Consider the following 24189-nt stretch of genomic DNA (forward strand, 5'->3'; position numbering starts at 1 on the left):
AGCTACATTAACATTTACCTTTTTCAGCACTGTTTTGTCATTAACAGAGACTACAATATAGGTAAGATGATAAAACAAGTATTTAAACAATTAGAAAAAACTGCTTTCACCCACTTCATGAGGATCCATGTATAGACATAAATTATAGAATTCAGATATTAATTAAAACAGGTTTTCTAAAAACCTATACAAGTGATCCTTTTTTTTTGAGACAGAGTTTCACTTGTTACCCAGGCTGGAGTGCAATGGCGCGATCTCGGCTCACTGCAACCTCCACCTCCTGTGTTCAAGCAATTATCCTGCCTCAGCCTCCCGAGTAGCTGGGACTACAGGCACGTGCCACCATGCCCAGCTAATTTTTGTATTTTTAGTAGAGATGGGGTTTCACCATGTTGACCAGGATGGTCTCGATCTCTTGACCTCGTGATCCACCCACCTCGGCCTCCCAAAGTGCTGGGATTATAGGCATGAGCCACTGCGCCCAGCCAGTGATCCTTTTATTAACAATTGACTAATAATGATATTGGTCACCCACATGTTCCAGATCCTGTCCCAAGTGCTTTATGGGCATCATCTCATTCAATCCTCACACCAACACTTCAGACAGTCGCTATTACTATCTACACTTTACAGATGGGGAAAATGAAGCCTCAAAGGTTCGACAACTTGCCCCAGGTCACATGGGTAGTGAAGGACAGAGTCAAGATTCAAATACAAAAAGGATGGTTCCAAGCCCATATCTCATAGCTCCACTGGGTAAGCTGAATGACCACTGATGTGAGTCTTCCCTCCCCATGTCCCCTTAACCCCTGCTGGCTTGAAATGAGAATGCTCCTTTCTGGAGTTTGGAGGGTGACTCTGCAACCTTGGGAAGGCTTAGAAATAAAGACAGGTAAGTCAAACCTACAGTGCTAAGTTTAGGAACAAGTTTGTAAACACCATGATAATGGGCAAAGGTTTCTAATAAGATGCTTGAGGCTGGGCACAGTGGTTCATGCCTGTAATCTCAGCACTTTAGAAAGCCAAGGCAGGAGGATTGCTTGAGGCCAAGAGTTTGAGACCAATCTGGGAACCAAAATGAGACCATGTCTCTACAAAAACATAGAAAATTAATTAAAAAATTAATAAGAAACACTGGCCGGGTCCGGTGGCTCATGCCTGTAATCCCAGCATTTTGGGTGGCCGAAGTGAGCAGATCACTTGAGCCTAGGAGTTCGAGACCAGCCTGGCAACATGGCAAAACCCTGTCTCTATTAAAAATGTAAAAAACTTGCTGTGCGTGGTGGTACTTGCATGTAGTCCCAGCTACTTGGGAGGCTGTGGGAGAATCACCTGAGCCCAGGAAGCTGAGGCTAGCTGCAGTGAGCCATGCTTTTGCCACTGTACTCCAGCCTAGGCAACAGGAGTGAGACTTTGTCTCAAAAAAAAAAAAAAAAGAATATATGGCTTAGCTATTTCAAGCTTTTTTTTTTTTTTTTTTTTTTTGAGACAAAGTCTCACTCCTGTTGCCTAGGCTGGAGTGCAGTGGCAAAAGCATGGCTCACTGCAGGCTCAACCTCCTGGGCTCAAGTGATTCTCCTGCCTCAGACTCCCAGGTGGCTGGGACTACAGGCATGCACCACTATGGCTAATTAAAAAATGTTTTTGTAGACTTTGTTGTCCAGGCTGGTCTTGAACTCATGGGCTCAAGTGGTCCTCCTGCCTCAGCCTCCCAGAGTTCTAGGGTTACAGGTGTGAGCCACCATGCATGGCCAGGCATATATTTTTCATTAAGAGGGGCAAAAATTGTTTCTTGAAAAGTAAAAAAAAAAAAAATCTTGGCCAGGCGTGGTGGCTCATGCCTGTAATCCTAGCACTTTGGGAGGCCGAGGCGGGTGGATCACGAGGTCAAGAGATCGAGACCATCCTGGTCAATATGGTGAAACACTATCTCTACTAAAAATACAAAAAATTAGCTGGGCATGGTGGTGCGTGCCTGTAATCCCAGCTACTCAGGAGGCTGAGGCAGGAGAATTGCCTGAACCCAGGAGGCGGAGGTTGCGGTGAGCCGAGATCGCGTCATTGCACTCCAGCCTGGGTAACAAGAGCGAAACTCCGTCTCAAAAAAAAAAAAAAAAAAAAAAAAAAAATCTTAGTTATTACAATGGTTTGTGGCCTTCCAAAGGTCGCCTCTACTTGATAAAATTGTATCCCTTAGTATTTAATTTCTCTTATTAGGGAAACATTAGATCCAATTTATTTTATTTTATTATTATTTTTTTAAAGACGGGGTTTCACCATGTTGGTCAGGCTGGTCTTGAACTCTCGACCTCAGGTGATCTGCCCGCCTTGGCCTCCAAAGTGCTTGGATTACAGGCGTGAGCCACCACACCCGGCCTAGATCCAAATTAAATGGAAAATTATCTAATTAATTTTTCTGCTTAGGGACAATGATGAAAAAAGATTGAGAAACTAGCATTTTGAAAACTGCTATCTTAGACTTACAACTTTAACAATTTAATTGATAAGCATACGTGTGTGTGTGTGTATACATATACATATGTGTGTGTGTATATATATATAATTATTATTATTATTATTATTTTTTTTTTTGAGACAGAGTTTCGCTCTTGTTACCCAGGCTGGAGTGCAATGGCGCGATCTCGGCTCACCGCAACCTCCGCCTCCTGGGTTCAGGCAATTCTCCTGCCTCAGCCTCCTGAGTAGCTGGGATTACAGGCACGCACTACCATGCCCAGCTAATTTTTGTATTTTTAGTAGAGACAGGGTTTCACCATGTTGACCAGGATGGTCTTGATCTCTTGACCTCGTGATCCACCTGCCTCGGCCTCCCAAAGTGCTGGGATTACAGGCGTGAGCCACCGTGCCCGGCCTATACATAATTATTATTATCTTTTTTTTGAGACAGGGTCTTGCTCTGTCACTGAGGCTGGAGTGTGATGGCATTATCACAGCTCACTGCAGCCTTGAACTTCTGGGCTCGAGTGATCCTCCCACCTCAGCCTCCTGAGTAGCTGAGACTATAGGCAGGCACTACCATGCCTTACTAATTTATAAGTTTTTTGTATAGATGAGGTCTTACTATGTTGCCCAGGCTGGTCTCATACTCCTGGACTCAAGTGATCCTTTCACCTCAGCCTCCCAAAGTGTTGGAGTTACAGGCATGAGCCACCATGCTGGCCATAATTTTTATTTGAAATGTATACAAATTTGAACAAAAAAAACAAAAACAAAAAAAGAAATGTATACAAATTTGATTTCTTATACTTTAGCATATAAGAAATGTCTAAAAGAATTCCATTTACTCAACCTACACTATTCTGGCCTGATAAAGAGGCTACCAGTGCTTTGCAAGATTTGGCTGGTTAGATTTGTAAGGCTGCCAGTTCAGTGTTTCAGATAATCAAATATATTGAATTTGTAAATAAAGTTTAAAGTGTTTGAAAATCCTTCATCAGGTTTGTAAATGGAGTTTAAGGAAATCTGTTCTTATAAAATTATAAACTAAACAACACACAATATTAATATTTGTGTTTAGAAATTAACACACAATATTTGCTATATTTGAAGATGTGAACAATGGGTTTTTTGGCTAGGCATGGTGGCTCACCCCTGTAATTCTAGTACTTTGGGAGGCCAAGGCGGGCAGATCAGTTGAGGTCAGGAATTCAAGACCAGCCTGGCCAACATGGTGACACCCCATCTCTACTAAAAATATCAAAAGACCCGGGCATGGTGGCGCATGCCTGTAGTCCCAGCTACTCAGGAGGCTGAGGCAGGAGAATCTCTTCAACCAGGGAGGCAGAGGTTGCAGTGAGGCGAGATGGCACCACTGCACTCCAGCCTGGGCAACAGAGCCAGACTCCATCTCAAAAAACCAAAAACAAACAAACAAAAAGAATGAGTTTTTTTAATCTGTAGATTTAAGAAGTTAAATGTTAATTCAAATACAAGCATTCCATCCTAAGCACAAAGTCACCCCAGATATTAAAAAACTATTGTCATAAAGAAGCCTCCAGTTTCTTCATGCCCTTACTTCCTGTTTTAATTTTCTTAAAGCACTTACCACTGCCTGTTGTTTTCCTGTGAACATATTTCTTTGATTACTCTCTGAATACCTCTGTCTCTGAGAGGGGATCTTGGTTATTTTAAATTATTTTTTAGAGATAAGGTCTCACTCTGTCACACAGGCTGGAGAGCAATGGTGCAATCTCAGCTCACTGCAACCTCTACCTCCCAGGCTCAAGAGATCCTCCCACCTCAGCCTCCCAAGTAGCCTGGACTACAGGTAGGCACTACCATGCTTTGCTAATTTGTGTATTTTTTGTAGAGATGGGGTTTTGCCATGTTGTCCAGGCTGGTCTTGTATTCATAGGCTCAAGGCAATCTGCCTGACTCAGTCTCCCAAAGTTCTAGGATTACAACCATGAGCCACCGCACCCAGAAGGGAACTTGTTTGTCTTGTCTGTCACTGTATCCCCAGCACTTAGTCAACATTTCCTGTTTATTAGGTGTTTAACAGATTTTTGAATAAACAAGTGAAGTGGGTCTAACTTCAAAACCCATCAGGCTCTCTTCGTCATGTCATAGGGTCTCCCAAACTTGCAAGTATTGAACTCTGTTTGTTTGTTTTTGGGGATGGAGTCTTGCTCTGTTGCCCAGCTGGAGTGCAGTGGTATGATCTCAGCTCACTGTAACCTTTGCCTTCCAGGTTCAAGCAATTCTCCTGCCTCAGCCTCCCACGTAGCTGGGATTACAGGGATGTGGCACCATGCCCAGCTAATTTTTGTTTTTTTTTTTTTTTTTTTAGTAGAGATGGGGTTCCACCATGTTGGCCAGGCTGGTCTCAAACTCCTGACCTCAAGTGATCTGCCTGCCTTGGCCACCCAAAGTGCTGGGATTACAGGCGTGAGCCACAGCGCCTGGCCTGTTTGGTTTTTCTAAATAGAGGGTCTCACCATGTTGCCTAGGGTGGTCTTGAACTCCTGGGCTCCAGTGATCCTCCACCTTGGCCTCCCAAAGGGGTGGGATTACAGGCATGAGCCGCCACGCCTAGCCTGAACTTCTTTACTATTATAGCATAACAAATATTTAAACAAGAAAGAAAATAATGAGTTTGAGATGAACTTACTGCATTGGCGTTTCCTCCAACTTGCATGCATCGCAACTGAAACCACGACCAGTTAGAATCCAACTCTGTAGATCTAAATGGAAAGAATATTACTAAACGTTAATACTTTTATCCTCAGGATCAAAATCAGTGAGCTTTTGAGAATAAGTTTTCCTTAAGCTTTAAGATACCAAAGAAGTCTAAGTTTGAGTCAACAAGGACCCACACTTTTGGGATGCTACCACACTTTTGGGATGCTAGGATTCCAGATTGGATGATGATTGGTGCAAGCAACCCCTGGCTCCTCTAATCCTTCCTGGAATGCAGGGCACAGGGACATAACAAGTGTCACCAGGCTGCTGGAACAACATCAACTCTTTGCCTCTCATCCTTGGTTGGATATTATTTAAAATTTGGTAATGTGTCTACTCAAAACAGATGCAATGTTTGGATGTTTTCAGGTTGGTGATCTATTTTGTTCAGTTTGATCCTACCAGAAGCTTGGAGGATGCTCATTCTCTTATCCAGGTAGACGAGACCTACCCAACATCACCACCAGCAGGGAGAGGAGAAAACACAAGATTTCATGCTCCTTGAAGTGAAAGCTACAAGCACTTCCTGCCCCTGCCACACCTTATGCCTGACTTATCTCCACTGTAAGATCAAATCAGAAACAAATAAAGGCAGTGACTATAGCCTCAATGATGCACATTCACCAAGGAGTCGACCATAAGCAACAATGTTAGAATCCTTATACTGAATCCACAGAAATGAGCAAAAAGCAGAGGCTGTCTGTTATTCAGTAATAGCTTGCCCTACACTAATTGTAAAGGAATGTGGATATTTTAGAATGGGTATAGGCAGAATACCCTTTACAAAATGGGCAAGAAAGAAAGAAAAGATGGGCTGGGCGCAGTGGCTCACGCCTGTAATCCCAGCACTTTGGGAGGCCGAGGCGGGTGGATCACGAGGTCAAGAGATCGAGACCATCCTGGTCAACATGGTGAAACCCCCGTCTCTACTAAAAATACAAAAATTAGCTGGGCATGGTGGCGCATGCCTGTAGTCCCAGCTACTCAGGAGGCTGAGGCAGAAGAATTGCCTGAACCCAGGAGGCGGAGGTTGTGGTGAGCCGAGATCACGCCATTGCACTCCAGCCTGGGTAACAAGAGCGAAACTCTGTCTCAAAAAAAGAAAAAAAAAAAAAAAAGAAAAGAAGCCTCAGGTCTACCAAAACCTTCCTTTGTGCTGCCCTTACATTTATTCCTTCCTTCCTTGTGTCCCTCCCTCCCTCCCTTCCTTCCCTCCCTCCTTTCTCTCTCTCTCCTCTCTCTCTCCCTTTCTCTCTTCTCTCTCTCCCCTTCTCTCTTTCTTTCTGAGACAGGATGTCTCACCCAGGAGTGGAGTGGTAAGATCACAGCTCACTGAAGCCTCAACCAGGCTCAAGCAATCCTCCTGTCTCAGCCTCCCAAGTAGCTGGTAGCCACCATGCTTGGCTTTTTTTTTTCCCCAATAGATAGGGTCTTGTTATGTTGCCCAAGCTGGTCTAGAACTCCTGGGCTCAAGCAATCCTCCCGCCTCAGTCTCTCAGTGTTGGGATCATAGTGTAAGCCACCACGCCCAGTCAACCTATCTTTTCTTTTTTTTTTTTTTTTTAAGACTGAGTCTCACTCTGTTGTCCAGGCTGGAGTGCAGTGGCACGACTTCAGCTCATTGTAACCTCTACCTCCTGGATTCAAGCAATTCTCATGCCTCAGCCTCCCGGCGCAGCTGGGATTAGAGGCATGCAGGACCACGCCAGGCTAATTTTTGTAATTTTAGTAAAGATGGGGTTTCACCATGTTGGCCAGACTGGTCTCAAACTCCTGGCCTCAAGCAATACCCCCACCTCAGTCTCCCAAAGTGCATACCATTATTAATCCAGAGCTTGACTTATAGACAAGCTCAGTAACAACTTCCCAGCAGCCCTTTGTTTATAAGTTGCTTGACTACTTCTATAAGGTCATGAACAGTGTTGTCTTTCTACACTAACACATAAAAAGGTTCTCCCCTGGTGTCTACTGAGCTGGAGCCCAGATTCTGCTCTGGCCAGCATCAACGTGTTCTAGGGCTCACTATGTGCCAGGCTGTATGGGATTCTCTTGCTCACTCCTGCCAACACCCTATATGGCAGGTCCTAGTATTCTCACCTCCACTTTCAAGAGACGGAAGTAAGACATTTGGAGGTAAGGAAGACACCCAGGGCCAGGAAGGGATAGCTCAGTTTTGGACCCCCACCATCCCGGCTCCAGCATCCTCAGCCTCGGTCCTCACCTTGTCCTAATGCTGTCTCCTGCTCTGCCCAGGCTGAGTCAGCCTCCCCGCAGGCCTCATCCCTCCAGGGCCTCAGGAGTGAAGTATTAGCTCCCAGCCTGGCAGCTAAGATGCTCCACAATATGACAAATCCTCTGCTTTCACCCTTATTTCTATTTATTTGCCTATACAAAAACTAGCTACAAAGCATTTTGCTTTTTCCTGCTTCTATATCTGAAGGTCCAAGTGCTGACCTCAATTTTCCCTGCCTTGTCTCCATTATCTTTTGTTGTTGTTGTAGAGATGAAGTCTCACTATGTTGCCCAGGCTGGTCTTAAACTCCTGGGCTCAAGCTATCCTCCCACCTTGGCCTCCCAAAGTGCTGGGATTACAGGTACAAGCCACCGTGCCCAGCCTTGTCTCCATTATCAAAATCTCATCAAACCTTCCAAGTTCATTGCAAATGTTACCTCTTTTAAACTTTGCCTAATTTTCTAACCAGAAGTGGGCACAGTACTTAGTTTCCGTGTCTCATGCAGAACTTTACAGTCTACTTATTTATGTTGTATTTAAGCCTGTCCCTAATCCCATGTCAACAAGATTGACGCACGGCTCCCATTCACCTTTAATAAGCTCATAAAACAGGTAACGGCAAACTTGAGAGGAAACAGAGCTAGAGGGGAGGAGCAGCCCAAAACATGGATATCCCAGCAATGGAGGTAAAAAGGGGCAGAGGTCAGTGCAGTCAGGTCCACTCTGGGAGCAGTCAGCTCCCCAGGCAGCTTGCCCTTTCCATATACTCCTAACCTGCCTTCCCCCTTTTGCTTGGCAAAAGCCATAGTTTATAAATTATTTTCCTCTGTAAAATTATTGACTTGAAATTCTAGTTAAAAAAAAAAAAAACTCCACTTAAATAAGCACACCACCCATGCCACACAGGTAACAGTGATCATGCCTGGAAAATTCGCACGTGCGCTTGTGTGTGTGTGTATATCTGGCAGTGGGAGGAGAAGAAGAAGAGAAAAGTATTCTAGAAAAGGGACCTTATATACTTTGGGACTGCTTGGATTTTTTCCCAATTAGCTAGTGTTTTTTATTTTTGGAGTCAGGGTCTTGTTCTGTCACCTAGACTGAAGTGAAATGGAGAGATCATAGCTCACTGCAGCCTCAAACTCTAGGCTCAGCCAGGCACTGTGGCTCATGCCTGTAGTCCCAGTACTTTGGGAAGCTAAGCAGGTGGCCGCAAAAGTCATAGAAGTCTGTTGCAAGTTAACAAACTATCTCTGTGCCTGTTACCTGAAACGCCCCCCTTATGCCCCTCTCACCCTATATAAGTCCCTCATTTTGTAAGCTCAGGGCTGCCTCCTCTGATTGTTATGGAGCAGCCCTGCAGCTGAATAAAACTTTCTTGCCTGATTTTGGGTCTATTCTCCTTTCTCTCGGCTACGCTTACAGTCAGGAGTTCAAGCCCAGCCTGGCCAACATGGTGAAACCCTGTCTCTACTAAAAATACAAAAATTAGCCGGGCATGGTGGCGCACACCTGAAATCCCAGCTGCTCGGGAGACTAAGGCAGGAGAATCGCTTGAACCCAGAAGGTGGAGTTTGCAGTGAGCTCAGATAGTGCCACTGCACTCCAGCCTGGGTGATAGAATGAGACTGTCTCGAAGAAAAAATATATATAAGCTAGCAAATTAAAAAAAAAAACAAACTCCCAAGTTCACGTGATTCTTCCACCTTGGCCTCCCAAAGTGCTGGGATTATAGGTGTGAACCACTGTGTCCGGCCCCCCAATTTTTTTTAATCAATAAAAATGTTTGAAGAGTAGCTGTTCTCTGCCTTAAAAATAAAAACCATACTGAGTACCTTCTCATCCTTGACTTTCTCTTGCCCAAATCCTAGATTCCTGCCCTAAGGTCCTACCATGAATTTTAATTGTTGTTTTGAATCATTCACAAGCACTGTGATTCATACAGTTCTATTTATCTGACTTTTAAAAGGTCAGTGATTAAACCTGCAATGGCCCAAAGTCAGTCCTTCCCTCAGGGAGGAACACGTCATAAAACCAGGATTTCCTGGAATGGCTTAAACTGGAAGCATTCTTTAGTGACAAGGAAGGAGAGCCAGATTACAATGGGCGAGACTTAGCAGAAAGAAAGGGAAAAAACAAAGTAAAGACAGAAGGAAGAGAAGCAACTAGGTATTGCCTTGAGTCTAGTCTTCATCTGCTCTGGGCAGGGTAGGCAACCATGAGTTAACTGGTAATGATCAATCTGGAAAACAAAGTACACTAAAAATAAGCTCTGGTTGGAGTAATCCCAGTACTCTGGGAGGCTGAGGGGGAATGGATCATCTGAGGTCAGGAGTTCAAGACCAACCTGGCCAACATGGCAAAACCCCATCTCTACTAAAAATATAAAAATTAGCCGATGTGGTGGCACATGCCCATAATCCCAGCTACTTGGGAGGCTGAGGCAGGAGAATTGCTTGAACCTGGGAGGCGGAGATTGCAGTGAGCCGAGATTGTGCCACTGCACCCCAGCCTGGGTGACAAAGAGAGATTCTGTTTCAAAAATACAAGACAAAACAAAACAAAAAAACCCAAGCTTAATTCAATGGGGAAAAGACAGTCTTTTCAACAAATTGTGTCAGAAAAACTAGGTATCCACATGCAAGAGAATGAAGGTGAACTTTTATCTGACATCATGAAAAAAAAATTAACTCAGAATGGATCAAAGACTTAACCCCATCTCTACTAAAAATACAAAAATTAGCTGGGCGTGGTGGTATGTACCTATAATCCGAGTCACTAGGGGGGCTGAGGCAGGAGGATCGCTTGAACCTGGGAAGCAGAGGTTGCAGAGAGCCAAGATCATGCCACTGCACTCCAGCCTGGGAAACAGAGTGAGACTTCATCTCAGAAAAAAATAAATAAATAAATTTTAAAAAATAAATAAAAGAAAACAGCAAGCAAAAGCTTCATGACATTGGATTTGGCAATTTTGGATATGACACCAAAGGAACAAGCAGCAATGAAAACAAAAAAGGCCTACAGACAAATTGAACTTCATGAAGATTTTTTAAATTTTGTGCATCAAGAGACAACATAAAAAAATGCAGTATCAACAGAGTAAAAAGGCATCCCACAAAGCTGAGGAGAGTGTTTCAGGACTGTAATCCCAGCAATTTGGGAGGCTGAGGCGGGAGGACTGCTTGGGGCCAGGAGTTTGAGATCAACCAGGCAAACATAGTGAGATCCTGTTTCTATTAAAAAAAAAAAAAAAAAAGAAAGAAAGAAAGAAAAGAAAAAAAGGGCAACCTGCCAAACGAGAGAAAATATTTGCAAATCATGTATCTGATGAGACACTAATATCCAGACTATATAGAGAATCCCTCAAATTCAACAACAACAAAATAAACAACATGACTCAAAAATGGGCAAAGAGGCCAGGTGCAGTGGCTCATGCTTGTAATTCCAGCTCTTTGGGAGGCTGAGGTGGGTGGATCAAGAGGTCAGGAGACAGAGACCATCCTGCTCAACGTAGTGAAACCCTGTCTCTACTAAAAATATAAAAATTTGCTGGGCAGCTGGACATGGTGGCTCATGCCTGTAATCCAAGCACTCTGGAGGCCAAGGTGGGCGGATCACCTGAGGTCGGGAGTTCAAGACCAGCCTGACCAACATGGTGAAATCCCGTCTTTAAAAAAAAAAAAAAAAAAATTTGCCGGGCATGGTGGCAGGCACCTGTGTAGTCCCAGCTACTCAGGAGGCTGAGGCATGAGAATCTCTTGAACTCAGGAGGTGGAGGTTGCAGTGAGCCAAGATCATGCCACTGCGTTCCAGCCTGGGCAACAGAGTGAGACTCTGTCTCCAAAAAAAAAAAAAAAGGCAAAGGACTTAAATAGACATTTCTCCAAAGAAGATATAAAAATGGCCAATAAGCAATGAAAAGATGACCAACATCTCTAATCACTAGAGAAATGCAAATCAAAACTACAATGACATACCACTTCACACCCATTAGGATGGCAACTATCAAAAAAAGCCCAGAAAATGACAAATGTTGACAAGGATGTGGAGAAACTAGAACCCCTATACACTGCTGGAGGGACTGCAAAATGGTACACCCACTGTGGAGAACAGTTTGTTAGTTCCTCAAAGTATTAAAAATAGAATTACTTTATGATGCAGCAATTCCACTTCTGGATATATGCCCAAAAGAACTGAAAACAAGGTCTCAATTGGGTATGGTGACTCATACCTCTAATCCCAGCACTTTGGGAGGTCAAGATGGGAGGATCACTAGAGCTCAGGAGTTTGAGACCAGCCTGGGCAACTTGGCATGACCTCGTCTCTATTAAAATTTAAAAAAAAAAAAAAACAAAAACAGCCAGGCATGGTAACACACACCTATAGTCTCAGCAACGTAGGGGGCTGAGGTGGGAGGATCAGCTGAGCCCAGGAGATCAAGGCTGCAGTGAACCCTGACTGTGCCACTGTACTCCAGGCTGGGCGACAGAGCAAGACACTGTCTAAAACAAGCAAATAAACAAAAAGAAGAGAAACAGTAAACAGGGTCTCAAGAGAGATATCTATACATCCATGTTCATGGCAGCATTATTTACAATAGCTAAAGTGTGGGAGCAAGCTATTAACAGATGAATGGATGCGAAAATGTGATCTATATATATCTGACACTAAAATATTATTCAGCCTCAAAATGATAGGAATTTATGACAAATGTTGCAACAACGATGATCCTTAAGGATATTATGCTAAGTAAAATAAGCCCATCACAAAAAGACAAATTTGTATGATTCCACTCAAATGAGGTACTGAGAGTAGTTAAAATCATAGAGACAGAAATTGAAACAGTGGTTGCCAGGGAATAGGAGGAAAAAGGAATACAGAGTTAGTGTTTAAGGGGTATATAATGTTTCAGTTTTGCAAGATGGAGAGTTCTAAGGATGGATGGTGGTGATGGTCACACAGCATTACGAATGTATTTAATACCACTGAACTATACACTTAAAAATGGTTAAGATGGTAAATTGTATGTGTATTTTACCATAATAAGAAAAAATTGGAATAATAAATAAACTTGCCTTGAATGAATTAAGCCATTCATTTTGGCAACTAAATCCCTCAACATTTATAGAAAGAAACAAGGACAGAATAATGTATTCAAAATATTCTGGGACCAGAGTCTAAGAAAAAGAAGAAAATATAGATATTCTGAAACCAGTCAAAACCAACAAAATAACTCTTTTTATTTCTAAATAATTATCTATGGAATTATATGGCTATAAATATTTAGCCCATCATGCCTTTACAAACTGATTTCTAAAAAAGGAACTCTGTATGTGATAAAAGATTTTTCAAATATATCTGCAAAATTATGTTGTAATTATTACTACAAAGTTTTTGTGCTATCATACAAAATATCTCATTAAGAATTATAGGCTGGGCCGGGCGTGGTGGCTCACGCCTGTAATCCAAGCACTTTGGAGGCCAAGGTGGGCAGATCACCTGAGGTCGGGAGTTCAAGACCAGCCTGACCAACATGGTGAAACCCCGTCTTTAAAAAAAAATTTAAAAAAAAGAATTATAGGCTGGACATGGTGGCTCACACCTGTAATCCCAGCACTTTGGGAGGCCGAGGTGGGCAGATGACCCGAGATCAGGAGTTCGAGACCAGCCTGATCAACATGGTGAAACCCTGTCTCTACCGAAAATACAAAAAATTATGTGTTTGGTGGCGCACACCTATAATCCTAGCTACTCGGGAGGCTGAGGCAGGAGAATCACTTGAACCCAGGAGGCAGAGGTTGCAGTGCACCGAGATCGTGCAATTGCATTCCAGCTTGGGCCACAAGAGCGAAACTCCGTCTCAGAAAAAAAAAAAGAATTATAATAGATTTTATCCTATAAAAACAAATGCTCCTTTATAATAATCACGTTGTATCACTATTCCTTAAGTCATAATATAAGACTGCTTGCCACAATCCCAAATGGGCAGCCTAGCTGGTTCCTTCCCTAGAAAAGGATGCAGTAGGGAAATCCCTGGATGTCTCGGGGAGGCAGCAATGACTGGGAACTAAGCCATGGCTGTTTGAAGGTGCCCTGCAGAAGTTGTCCTGGCAAGGGCCTGTGGCAGCTAACTTGCAGGACTTGCTTGGCTTCCAAGCCCTGGGGATCTTTTCATTATTTCTTTTAGTATTTCAATTTATTTCACTTCACAAATAGCCCTGCCTCCCACTGGACTGTAGGGTTATCCCACCAGACTGTCCGTTCAAAGGTGGTGACTTCCGACGCAAAAGGCCCTATATGGGCTATCGCCATAGAGTATCAGAACTAGAAGATAGTGTCAGGCGCGGTGGCTCACGCCTGTAATCCCAGCACTTTGGGAGGCCAAGGCGGGCGGACCACCTGAGGTCAGGAGCTCAAGACCAGTCTGGCCAACATGGTGAAACCCCGTCTCTACTAAAAATAGAAAAATGAGCTGGGCATGGTGGTGGGTGCCTGTAATCCCAGTTATTCGGGAGGCTGAGGCAGGAGAATTGCTTGAACCCAGGAGGCGGAGGTTGTAGTGAACCAAGATTGCGCCATGGCACTCCAGTCTGCGTGACACAGCAAGACTCCGTCTCAAAAAAAAAAAAAAGAAGTAGAAGATGCTTTACTCACTGTGGGGGTCAATGCAGACCAAGTCTTCAGATAAAAAGAGAAAAAAGACCTTCATGTTATAAACATTTGAAATTGCCACTAAAAATCATTCACTCAGGCTTTGTGATATTGGTGTCCTTGGGAGCCAGAGCTGTAAGATTATGCTGGAAGTGAAGCCCTGATCAAGGAGAGCATCTCATCATTTACATAAACTCTCTACTTTGGTGGACACAGGACAGACAAACAGTACCTGATTCCCCTTCTCCCATGAGTCTGTATTTTGTAATGATAAATTATTAGAAAATAATTGTCATAAAATCAAATTTCTTTCCTTTCCTTCTTTCCTTTCTTCTTTCTTTCTTCCTTCTTTCTTCCTTTCCTTTCCTTTCTTTCTCTCTCTTTCTCTCTTTCTTCTTTCTTTCTTGAGACACGGTCTCACTCTGTCGCCCAGGCTGGAATGCAGTGGCATGATCATAGTTCACTGCACCCTTGACCTCCTGGGCTTAAGTGATCCTCCCACTTCAGCCTCCTGAGTAACTAGGACTACAGTCATACATCCTCACACCACAAAATTTTTTATTTTTTGTAGAGGCTGAGGTGGGAGTTCACTTGAGCCCAGTGACCTATGATGGCACTACTGTAGCCAAGGTGAAAGAGCAAGACCCTGTTTCAAAAAAAGAAAAGAAAAAAGGAAAAAAACACCCATGTAACAGTGTTATTGCTTTCACACCAATGAGAGAAGATTCACTTACCGAATAAAACTCAAGTGAACGCCAAGTGACCGGTGGGACCCTGAGCAATCAATGCAAAGGAACACTCCATAGGTTATACTTGCCCAGCTGGGATTTTTGGCACCACAATCAAAACACACCTGAAAGAAAAATGTTAAATTCAGTTACTAATTAATTTATGTTAGCCAATAAATTATCCTGTAAGATAAGTTAATGATTTAGCAGCTCACCTAGTTTTTAAAAGCGTCAAAATTCATGTTCTTTTATTATTATATATAATTATATTAATTATAAATTAGTATAGTTAATTATTATATTATTTATGTATTTATTTAGAGACAGAGTCTCGCTCTGTCACCCAGGCTGGAGTGCAGTGGTGCAATCTCAGTTCACTGCAACCTCTGCTTCCCGGGTTCAATCGATTCTCCTGCCTCAGCCTCCGGAATGTCTAGGACGACAGTCTCGCGCCATTACGTCTACCCAATTTTGTCTTTTTAGTAGAGATGGGGTCCAACATGTTGGCCAGGCTAGTCTCAAACTCCTGACCTCAGGTGATCCAACAGCCTTGGCCTCCCAAAGTGCTAGGATTGCAGGCATGAGCCACTGCACCCAGTTTACTAAGTGATTTATATAGCATATTATAGAGTATCATGTATATATTGTAACAATGCACATTGTACATAGTGAAGATAATTTAGGTTTGTGTATCACCTCAAGCGTCAGCAGGGATCCTACCAGTCATGTAAAGGAATACTATTGAGGGGAGCAGCCCTGCTTGGGAACACTCTAGCCCTACCATCCTTCCGGGCAGTGGCTATACCAGACGGCAGGCTGCTGCACATATTTCTTCTCCCCCAGTCACAGGAGGAGGTTGTGGCAGCCAGATTCCAAGATGGCCCCAATGATCCCTACCTCCTGTATTCACATCTTGTGTAATGTTCACCCTCATTTTGCCAAGGTGATCTGTGTGTCCACTAGAATATGGCAGAAATAACCATGTCGTTTTTGAGATTGGGTTACAAATGACACTGTGGCTTTTTCTTCCCTCCCCACCCTCTTTTTCTCTCTCCCCCTCCCTCCCTCCCCACCTTGGATCACTAGGCTCTAGGGAAAGCCAGGTGCCATGTCTTAAGGACACTCAACTCAGGTAGCCCTGTGGAGAGGGTGAAGTGGTAAGGAACTGAGGCCCTCAGTCCAACAGCCAGCAAGGAGAGGAGGCCTGCCAACCACCACGTGAGTAAGCTCTCAGATGACCTCAGCATTGGCCAACTACTTGACTAGCAGCCTCATGAAAGACCCTGAGTCAGAAGCAGCCAGCTAAGCCACCCCCAAATTCCTGATCCTCACAACTATCTGTTGTTTTAAGATGGTAAGTTGGGGGTGATCTGATACATAGCAATAAGTAATTAATACAGAGAGATATTCCTTTATGAAATGCTGTGCCCTTCTCCACCTCCACCACCTCTCTCTGTCCAGGTCACTTTGATAATGCTTAGACACATGATCATAACCAAGGATTATGTCCTCTGCCCACTGAGAGCACTGAGAGCTCTTACAGGGGTAGAATCTTTCCCTTTTGCCAATCTTTATGCCTTTTTCTTTCTTTTTTTTTTTTTTTAAGAGACAAGGGCCAGGTGAGGTGGCTCACACCTGTAATCCCAGCACTTTGGGAGTCCGAGGCGGGTGGATCACAAGGTCGGGAGTTCAAGACCACCCTGGCCAAGATGATGAAATCCCATCTCTACTAAAAATACAAAAAAATTTAGCTGGGCCTGGTGGTGCACACCTGTAATCCCAGCTACGCAGGAGGCTGAGGCAGGAGAATCGCTTGAACCCAGGAGGCGGAGGTTGCAGTGAGCCGAGATCGCGCCACTGCACCCCAGCCTGGGTCACAGGGTGAAATTCGATCTCAAAAAAAAAAAAAACAAAAAAAAAAGAAAGGAAAAAAAAAAGGGGGTGGGGGACAAGGTCTGGCTCTGTCACCAGGCTAGTGTGAACAGTCCTAGCTTGCTGCAGTCTCAAACTCTTGGGCTCAAGCCATCCTCCCACCTCAGCCTCCTGAGCAGTTAGAACAAGTGTACGCCACCATGCCGAGTTTTTTTCTTTTTTTTTTTGTAGAGACAGGGATATTACTATGTTGCCCAAGCTATTCTTGAACTCCTGAGCTCAAAGAATTCTGCCCTCCTGACCTCCCAAAGTGCTAGGGTTACAGGTGTGAGCCGCCAGGCCTGGTCCCCATCACCTTGCTTTCCTCTCCATTAGCACAGAACCTGCACATAGTAAATGCGCAGTATTTGCTAAATACTTGTGTACTTTTTAATCTCACACACAGCCTGAAAAATAGGCTAACCCATAGTAAGCATTCAGTAAATATTTGTTATTGTTAACAAAGAGAATAACTTTAAAAACTTACTGCCAGCTCAAAAATTATTACTAGCCCCTTCAACAATGACACTGATGCCAAACATTCTTCATCAACAGGAGCACAAAGGTACTTTAAAATACACATTGCTAACTAGCAGAGTGATGTATGAAGTGCACTGGGCCCTTAAAATACACAGTACTTGTTGTGGAAAGTAATATTTATAATTCATTTAACTCAGAATAGGAAAAAAATCCTCTAATAGAATGGTTTTTAATCTTTCTGCAGGAAAAAAATGTATATTAGATATGTAATGCTGTCTCATCTTGAAATTCTTTGTGTTTTTGAGACAGGGTCTCACACCGTCACTCAGGCTGGAGTATATGGTATAATCTCGACTCGCGCCGGGTGCGGTGGCTCACACCTGTAATCCCAGCACTTTGGGAGGCCGAGGCGGGTGGATCACGAGGTCAAGAGATCGAGACCATCCTGGTCAATATGGTGAAACTCCGTCTCTACTAAAAATACAAAAAATTAGCTGGGCACGGTGGTGCGTGCCTGTAATCCCAGCTACTCAGGAGGCTAAGGCAGGAGAACTACCTGAACCCAGGAGGCGGAGGTTGTAGTGAGCCGAGATCGCGCCATTGCACTCCAGCCTGGGTAACGAGCGAAACTCCATCTCAAAAAAAAAAAAAAAAAAAATCTCGACTCACTTCAACTTCCACCCACCTCAGCCTCCCTAATTTTAATTTTTTTTTTTTTTTGGTAGAGAAGGGGTTTCACCATGTTGCCCAGACTGGTGTTAACTCCTGAGCTCAAGCAATTTGTCTGCCTCAGCCTCCCAAAGTGCTAGTATTACAAGTGTGAGCCACTGCGCCAGGCCTCATCTTGAAATTCTTTTTTTTTTTTTTTTGAGACAGGGTCTCGCTGTTGCCCAGGCTTGAGTTAGTGGCGTGATCTCGGCTCACTGCAACCTCTGCCTCCTCGGTTCAAGCAACTCTCCTGCCTCAGCTTCCTGAGTAGTTGGAATTTCAGGTGCACACCACTAAACCCGGCTAATGTTCTGTACTTTTAGTAAAGATGGGGTTTCATCATGTTGGTCAGGCGGGTCTCAAACTCCTGAGCTCAGATCATCCACCCACCTCGGCTTCCCAAAGTGCTGGGATTGCAGGCGTGAGCCACCGTGCCTGGCCAAAATTCTTAATATCGTTCAAACAAGGGCCCTACATTTTCATTTTGTACATTTCACAAATTATGTAGCTAGTCTTGATCTCCATTTTATTTTTTATTTATTTTTTAAATCAACATTTTCTTAATTCTGATTGCTTTTACTATGTGCTTTTAAAAAATTTTTTTTTTTAATTTTTAAATTTATTTTTCTAGAGATGGGGTTTCTCCATGTTTGTCAGGCTGGTCTCGAACTCCCAACCTCAGGTCATCCGCTCACCTCAGCCTCCTAAAGTGCTGGGATTACAGGTGTGAGCCACCGCGCCCAGCTTCATGTGCTTTTTTATACAAAGAACTTTCATATAAATTATCTTAAACTTAGAGTTTCTTTCCGATTCATTTTGAAAATGACAATAGCATTCATTGTGCTCATGTTAGAATTAGATCAAAATTACCATGTGCCGGCATATGAAGAGTGGCTTGTGGGAATGTCTGTCACTCAGATGGGCCATCACCCCTTACGGGCACATGGTGGAGATGAGGGAAGGCCAGACTAGAAGAAACCTGGGTCTTTTGGATCGTCTCTACTCCTTTCTCACTTCTTCACCATTCTCCCCACTGAGCTTGAACATGGGAATCTGCTGACCATCCTTGAGCTCTAAGAAGACCTCATCAAGGCGCCACCTCTGAATGGCGCCACTTCTGGATGAGCTGACCTGGAGATGGCCCTCTGACTTGGATCCAGAGATAGGAAATCTTCAACTTGGCATCAGCAGTGTCCACAAAGTCATGCTTGTCAGTGAGTTTGAGAATGCCAATGTTGAAGGAGGGCCCAGAGCTCCTTGTGCCTTGGGATGGCTACGCACATGCTCCAATGCCAACTAGTAAAACGAAGCCCTGGAGAAGTCTTTTGTATGAGGTAATACACAGGGCCAAGCCCCAGGTACCAAATACACTGCTGAAAAGGATCATTTTCCTTGAGGCACTGGCATCCTGCTTCCTGGATACTTTTGCTACCTCACAGCACAACTCTCTTGAAAATCATCAAAGGCAAGTTATCCTATAAGCAACAAAAGCACCATGCTACAGAGAGCGTGAGGAGTCCTAGGTATAGGGTGGTGGTGGTAAATCTTGATCTCCATTTTAGAGAAAATTAAAGAATTACTGGATTAAGTATGACAGCTCAGAAGTGGCTATTCTTAGTAATTCCTTAGTGGAAATGTCCACAGTGGGGACTGGATCCCATGCGGTCTGTTTCCCGAGCTACTCTTCCCCCTCCACCACACTGTGCTTCACAGCAGAAAACACACCACCTGTTGTCCTGCATCTGCTCTTCATCTGTTCACTAGACTATAAGCTCCCTGAGGACAGGAGCATATCATCAGTGTACACACCTTTAATACTTTACACAGTGCCCAGTACATCATAGGTGCTTAATGAATACTTGTTGAGTGAATAACCCAATCTACATAAAACTAAGGAATGGTATACCAACAAAGGATTTCACAACGTAGAAAACTGACCTTGGCCAGGTGTGGTGGCTCACGCCTGTAATCCCAGCACTTCGGGAGGCCGGGACAGGCGGATCACCTGAGGTCAAGAGTTCGAGACCAGCCTGGCCAATATGGTGAAATCTCATTTCTACTAAAAATACAAAAATTAGCCAGGCGTGGTGACACACACCTGTAGTACTCCCTGCTACTCAGGAGCCTGATGCAAGAGAATTGTTTGAACCTGGGAGGAGAGGTTGCAGTGTGCCAAGATCGCACCATGGCACTCCAGACTGGACAACAGAGCTAGACCGTCTCAAAAAAAAAAAATAAAGCAAAAGAAAATTGACCCTCATGAGTTAAAACCTTTGATCTAGAGTAAATCATCATACATGAGAGGAAGAAATTGGATACCATATTCTATTTTATATTTCTTTTTTTTTTTCTCCCTCCCAGGCTTACCCTCTGCAACCCAGATACCATATTCTAAAAGTAAACCAACTTGTTTTTCTTTGATTACCTTTCCTGGCTCATGTATCTTAGAGCTCCCTTTTATGACCTGAATTTTATAATGCTATTGTTACCTTTAGGTAAGGGTTTCAAACTAATGATCAAACAAAAGGTCTCAACGAAGAAATATAGCACATTACTGTGAAATGTTACCAGGAAAAATTTTTGCTCATTGTTTTTATTAATCTTATTACAGAATATAAAATTTTCCACAGGTATGTTCTTCATAATAAAAAAACAGCTGTCATTTATTGAAGATTAGTATATTCAGTTCCTACTCTAAGTATACTTCTTGGATTATCTTATTTAATTTTCACAATAACCCTCTGAGTTAGGTCCAGTTCATGCCCTCATTTTCAGATGAGGAGAAAAGGGACAAAGTGGTCAAGTAACCTCTCCAAGGGTGACATATCTAGAAAGTAGCAGTCTGAACAATACTTTACAAGCCTGCCTCTCAAAAGTGCCTACTGACATAAAGACACTGACTTCTTACTTAAAACTCTCTTTGAATTAAAACCCAGCACTTTGGGAGGCCAAAGGGGGCAGATCACGAGGTCAGGAGTTCGAGACTAGCCTGGCCAACATAGTGAAACCCTGTCTCTTCTAAAAGTCCAAAAAGTTAGCCGGGCGTGGTGGTGGGTGCCTGTAATCCCAGCTACTCAAGAGGCTTAGGCAGAAGAATCGCTTGAGCCCAGGAGGCAGAGGGTGCAGTGAGCCGAGATCGTGCCACTGCACTCCAGCCTGGGCGACCGAGCAAGACGTAAAAAAAAAAAAAAAAAGACTCCCCTGTACCATCAAGACTTGAAACCAACAGAAACACCTATTTTGTAACACTAGGGAACTTTCTATGCCAGCATGTCGAGGCTCAGGACCATGCTCAGTAACAGCTGTTCCCTTCGGAAGTGACAGTGGGGACCAGACAGAACTCGTGTCACAGGAAGGGCAGGGAGAGTCCACGCCGACACGACAGCCCTTTGCACTCTCCAGGTTCCTCTCCGACCCGACTGTCACCTTAGCCCCCTGCGTCACCCCAACACCTCCAGCAAGCTCCCCAAGCTGTAAAAGTTCTAGGGAGAAAACGGCCTCCGTACACAAAAGAAAGAAAGAAAAAGAAAACCCCCATCTCCAAAGAGAGCCAAGGAGAGGAAAGAGGCTGTGGTGAGCCTCCCTGGCCAAAGAGACAAAAGCTAGATGCCAGGGCGGAGACTACTTGGCACTTTATCAGAAGGGAAACTGAGGCAGACACCGCAGGGCCAGGGGAACCAAGCTGGCTCCAACAGGCGGGGGTGAGCTCCAGGATGGCTTCCGGCGAGCCGCGCTCTCCAGCAGCCGGGGTTTCCGAGCTGGGAGCCCCCTCCTCGCAGCGCCCCTGAGGATGCCTCAGCTCCAGCTCAGAGCCCCCAGTGCTCGCTCCCAGCCCAAGAGCTCGCTGGGGCGTGTGCCCGCGCCGCCGCCCCTGGAAACCCCCGCGGCCCGCGTCGTCAGGACCCCTGCGCTCCGGCCTCCCGCCCGGGCCTCCCAGCGGCCCGTCCCGGCCAGGCCGCCGCGGCTCCACAGTGCGACGTGTCACAGGCCGCGCGGGCCCCGCCTCCCACGCCGCGGCCACTGGCGACCGCAGGGGCCGCCAGCCGAGTCCCGCAGGGATGCCAGGCAGGTCCGCACTCGCCCGCGGCCGCTACCTTGTTAGTGGGCACCGAGCGGAGGCGCTTGAAGATGGTCAAGATGTCCTGCTTGCTGGGGTCCCCCATCGTCACCTGAGAGCTGGGGCGCAGCTGGCCCCTCCAACCCGGAATGGCAGACTAGGAGCGGTTGCCGCCTCAGCAGGAGCGACGAGGCCGCGGGGGCGGGGCTGCGCGTGACGGTCAGGCTCCGCCCAAACCCCGCCCACTACCGGGCCCGCCCACCGCCGGAGCGCAGGCGCCGCTCGCTTTCCCTCCCCGCTATCGCTTCAGGCGCGCTGCTAAGCCGGGTCCCTGACGCTGTAGGCGCGTGCGCAGAAGGCTCGCGCGCCATTCGCTGCTCGGCTAGGCGCCCTTAGCGCTGGGCGAGGCCGGGCACGGGTGGAGCTGGCTGCCACGCGCACGGCCCTAGGACCCACCAACCTTTCGCCTGATCGGTCGCCATTTCGCCTGACGGGCTGCTTCCATGGAAAGGGTAGAGGCGGAGACCGAAGGGGAAAGGGCCCACGCGCCATCCATCCTTCTGGGAGTGCTGGCGCCTCGACGCCGGACCTTAGCTGGTCGACTTCCTTTTTTCTTCTTTCTTTCTTTCTTTCCTTCTTTCCTTCTTTCCTTCTTTCTTTCTTTTCTTTCTTTTCTTTCTCTTCTTTCTTTTCTTTCTTTCTTTCTTTCATTTTGAGGCAGAGTCTTGCTCTGTTGCCAGACAGGAGTGCAATGGTATGATCTCGGCTCACTGCAACCTCTGCCTCCCGGTTCAAGCGATTCTCTTGCCTCAGCCTCCCGAGTAGGGGGGATTACAGGCACGAACCATCATGCCCGGCTAATTTTTGTATTTTAGTAGGGATGGGGTTTCTCCTTGTTGGCCAGGGTGGACTGCAACTCCCGACCTTAGGTGATCCGCTCACCTCGGCCTCCCAAAGTGCAGGGATTACAGGTGTGAGCCACCGCGCCCAGCCTCTTTTTTTATCCTTGCCCCAAGCTCAGCGCAGGCCTTGGATGGAAAACTTCATTGTTTGTTTGTTTTTTTCGAGACTGAGTCTTGCTCTGTCACCCAGGCTGGAGTACAGTGGCGTGATCACTGCTCACTGCAACTTCTACCTCCCAGGTTCAATTCATTCTCCTGCCTCAGCCTCCCAAGTAGCGGGGATTACAGGCGTCTGCCACCATACCCGGCTAATTTTTGTATTTTTAGTAGAGACAGGGTTGTTGGCCAAGCTGGTGTCGAACCCCAGCACCTAGAATAATGCCTGGCACATAGTATGCATTTAATAAAGATTTGTGAAATGGGCTTAGAATGTAGAAAGCTACAAAGGCTGTCACTCCCAATATCGTGATGAGAAAGGCTGGATCATCTACCAAATTGTAACTTCCATTGAGCCCATCACAGAGCTGAGGTTGCAAGGCAACCAAATAACCTGAACTCCAAAGAGAGACAAGAAAAGCCTCTCCAAAGACAGGGAGAATACAAGATTCCCTTCACCTTTGGCAGAGCACAAGAGAAAGAGGTTACTGCCGAACTAGTTGACGACAAGAAATTAGCTATAATTTTAATTAAGTCTTAAAGGCCAAGTGTAGGTTGACATGTGAGTTTGGACTAGCTGGAGGCCTCAGATACAAAGGGAGTTCACATTCATTCCTAAGCCCTTTTTAATAAACCTCCATCCGAAACCATACTTCACAAGAAAGATGGGGACTGCCAAAGAGCCTGGAGAGAGACCTCTCTGTGGGATAGGCATCCAGCTGCTCAGGAACAGGCACAGACCCCACCTGCTTTCTCTGGACCCTTCTCTTCTAGGGCATGGTGACTCACGCCTGTAATCCCAGCACTTTGGGAGGCAGAGGCGAGCGAATCACGAGGTCAGGAGGTCGAGACCATCCTGACCAACATGGTGAAACCCTGTCTCTACTAAAACACAAAAAAGTAGTCGGCTGTGGTGGTGGGCGCCTGTAATCCCAGCTACTCCGGAGGCTGAGGCAGAGGAATTGCTTGAAACCAGATGGCAGAGGTTGCAGTGAGCCAAGATTGCGCCACTGCACTCCAGCCTAGCAACAGAGTGAGACTCCTACTCAAAAAAAAAAAAAAGAGTCAAATGGAAACACTAGAAACAAACAACAAAAACCCCACAGTATCAGAGACGAAGAATTCCTTCACAGCTAATAAACATAAAAATAGGTCAATAGTGGC

The 24189-nt window shown here is 45.2% G+C and overlaps 1 protein-coding gene across 1 annotated transcript in view; it reads right to left on the reverse strand.

The window, feature by feature from the left end:
* The window catches only part of ARFGAP3 (ADP ribosylation factor GTPase activating protein 3), a 63610-nt gene extending 41446 nt beyond the window's left edge, over positions 1 to 22164 (reverse strand). Inside the window, exons 1-3 of the mRNA XM_064368155.1 lie at positions 22005 to 22164; positions 14818 to 14936; positions 5132 to 5204 (exon numbers count right to left, since the gene is read on the reverse strand). Of these exons, the coding sequence (XP_064224225.1) occupies positions 5132 to 5204; positions 14818 to 14936; positions 22005 to 22073 (261 nt within the window). The 5' untranslated portion in view covers positions 22074 to 22164. The remainder of the gene's footprint in view (positions 1 to 5131; positions 5205 to 14817; positions 14937 to 22004) is intronic.
* Positions 22165 to 24189: the final 2025 nt, after the last annotated feature.

Source organism: Aotus nancymaae, unplaced genomic scaffold (genome assembly GCF_030222135.1).
Source record: "Aotus nancymaae isolate 86718 unplaced genomic scaffold, 86718_ANA_hifiasm-v0.15.2.pri h1tg000076l, whole genome shotgun sequence".
NCBI classification, from domain to species: domain Eukaryota; kingdom Metazoa; phylum Chordata; class Mammalia; order Primates; family Aotidae; genus Aotus; species Aotus nancymaae.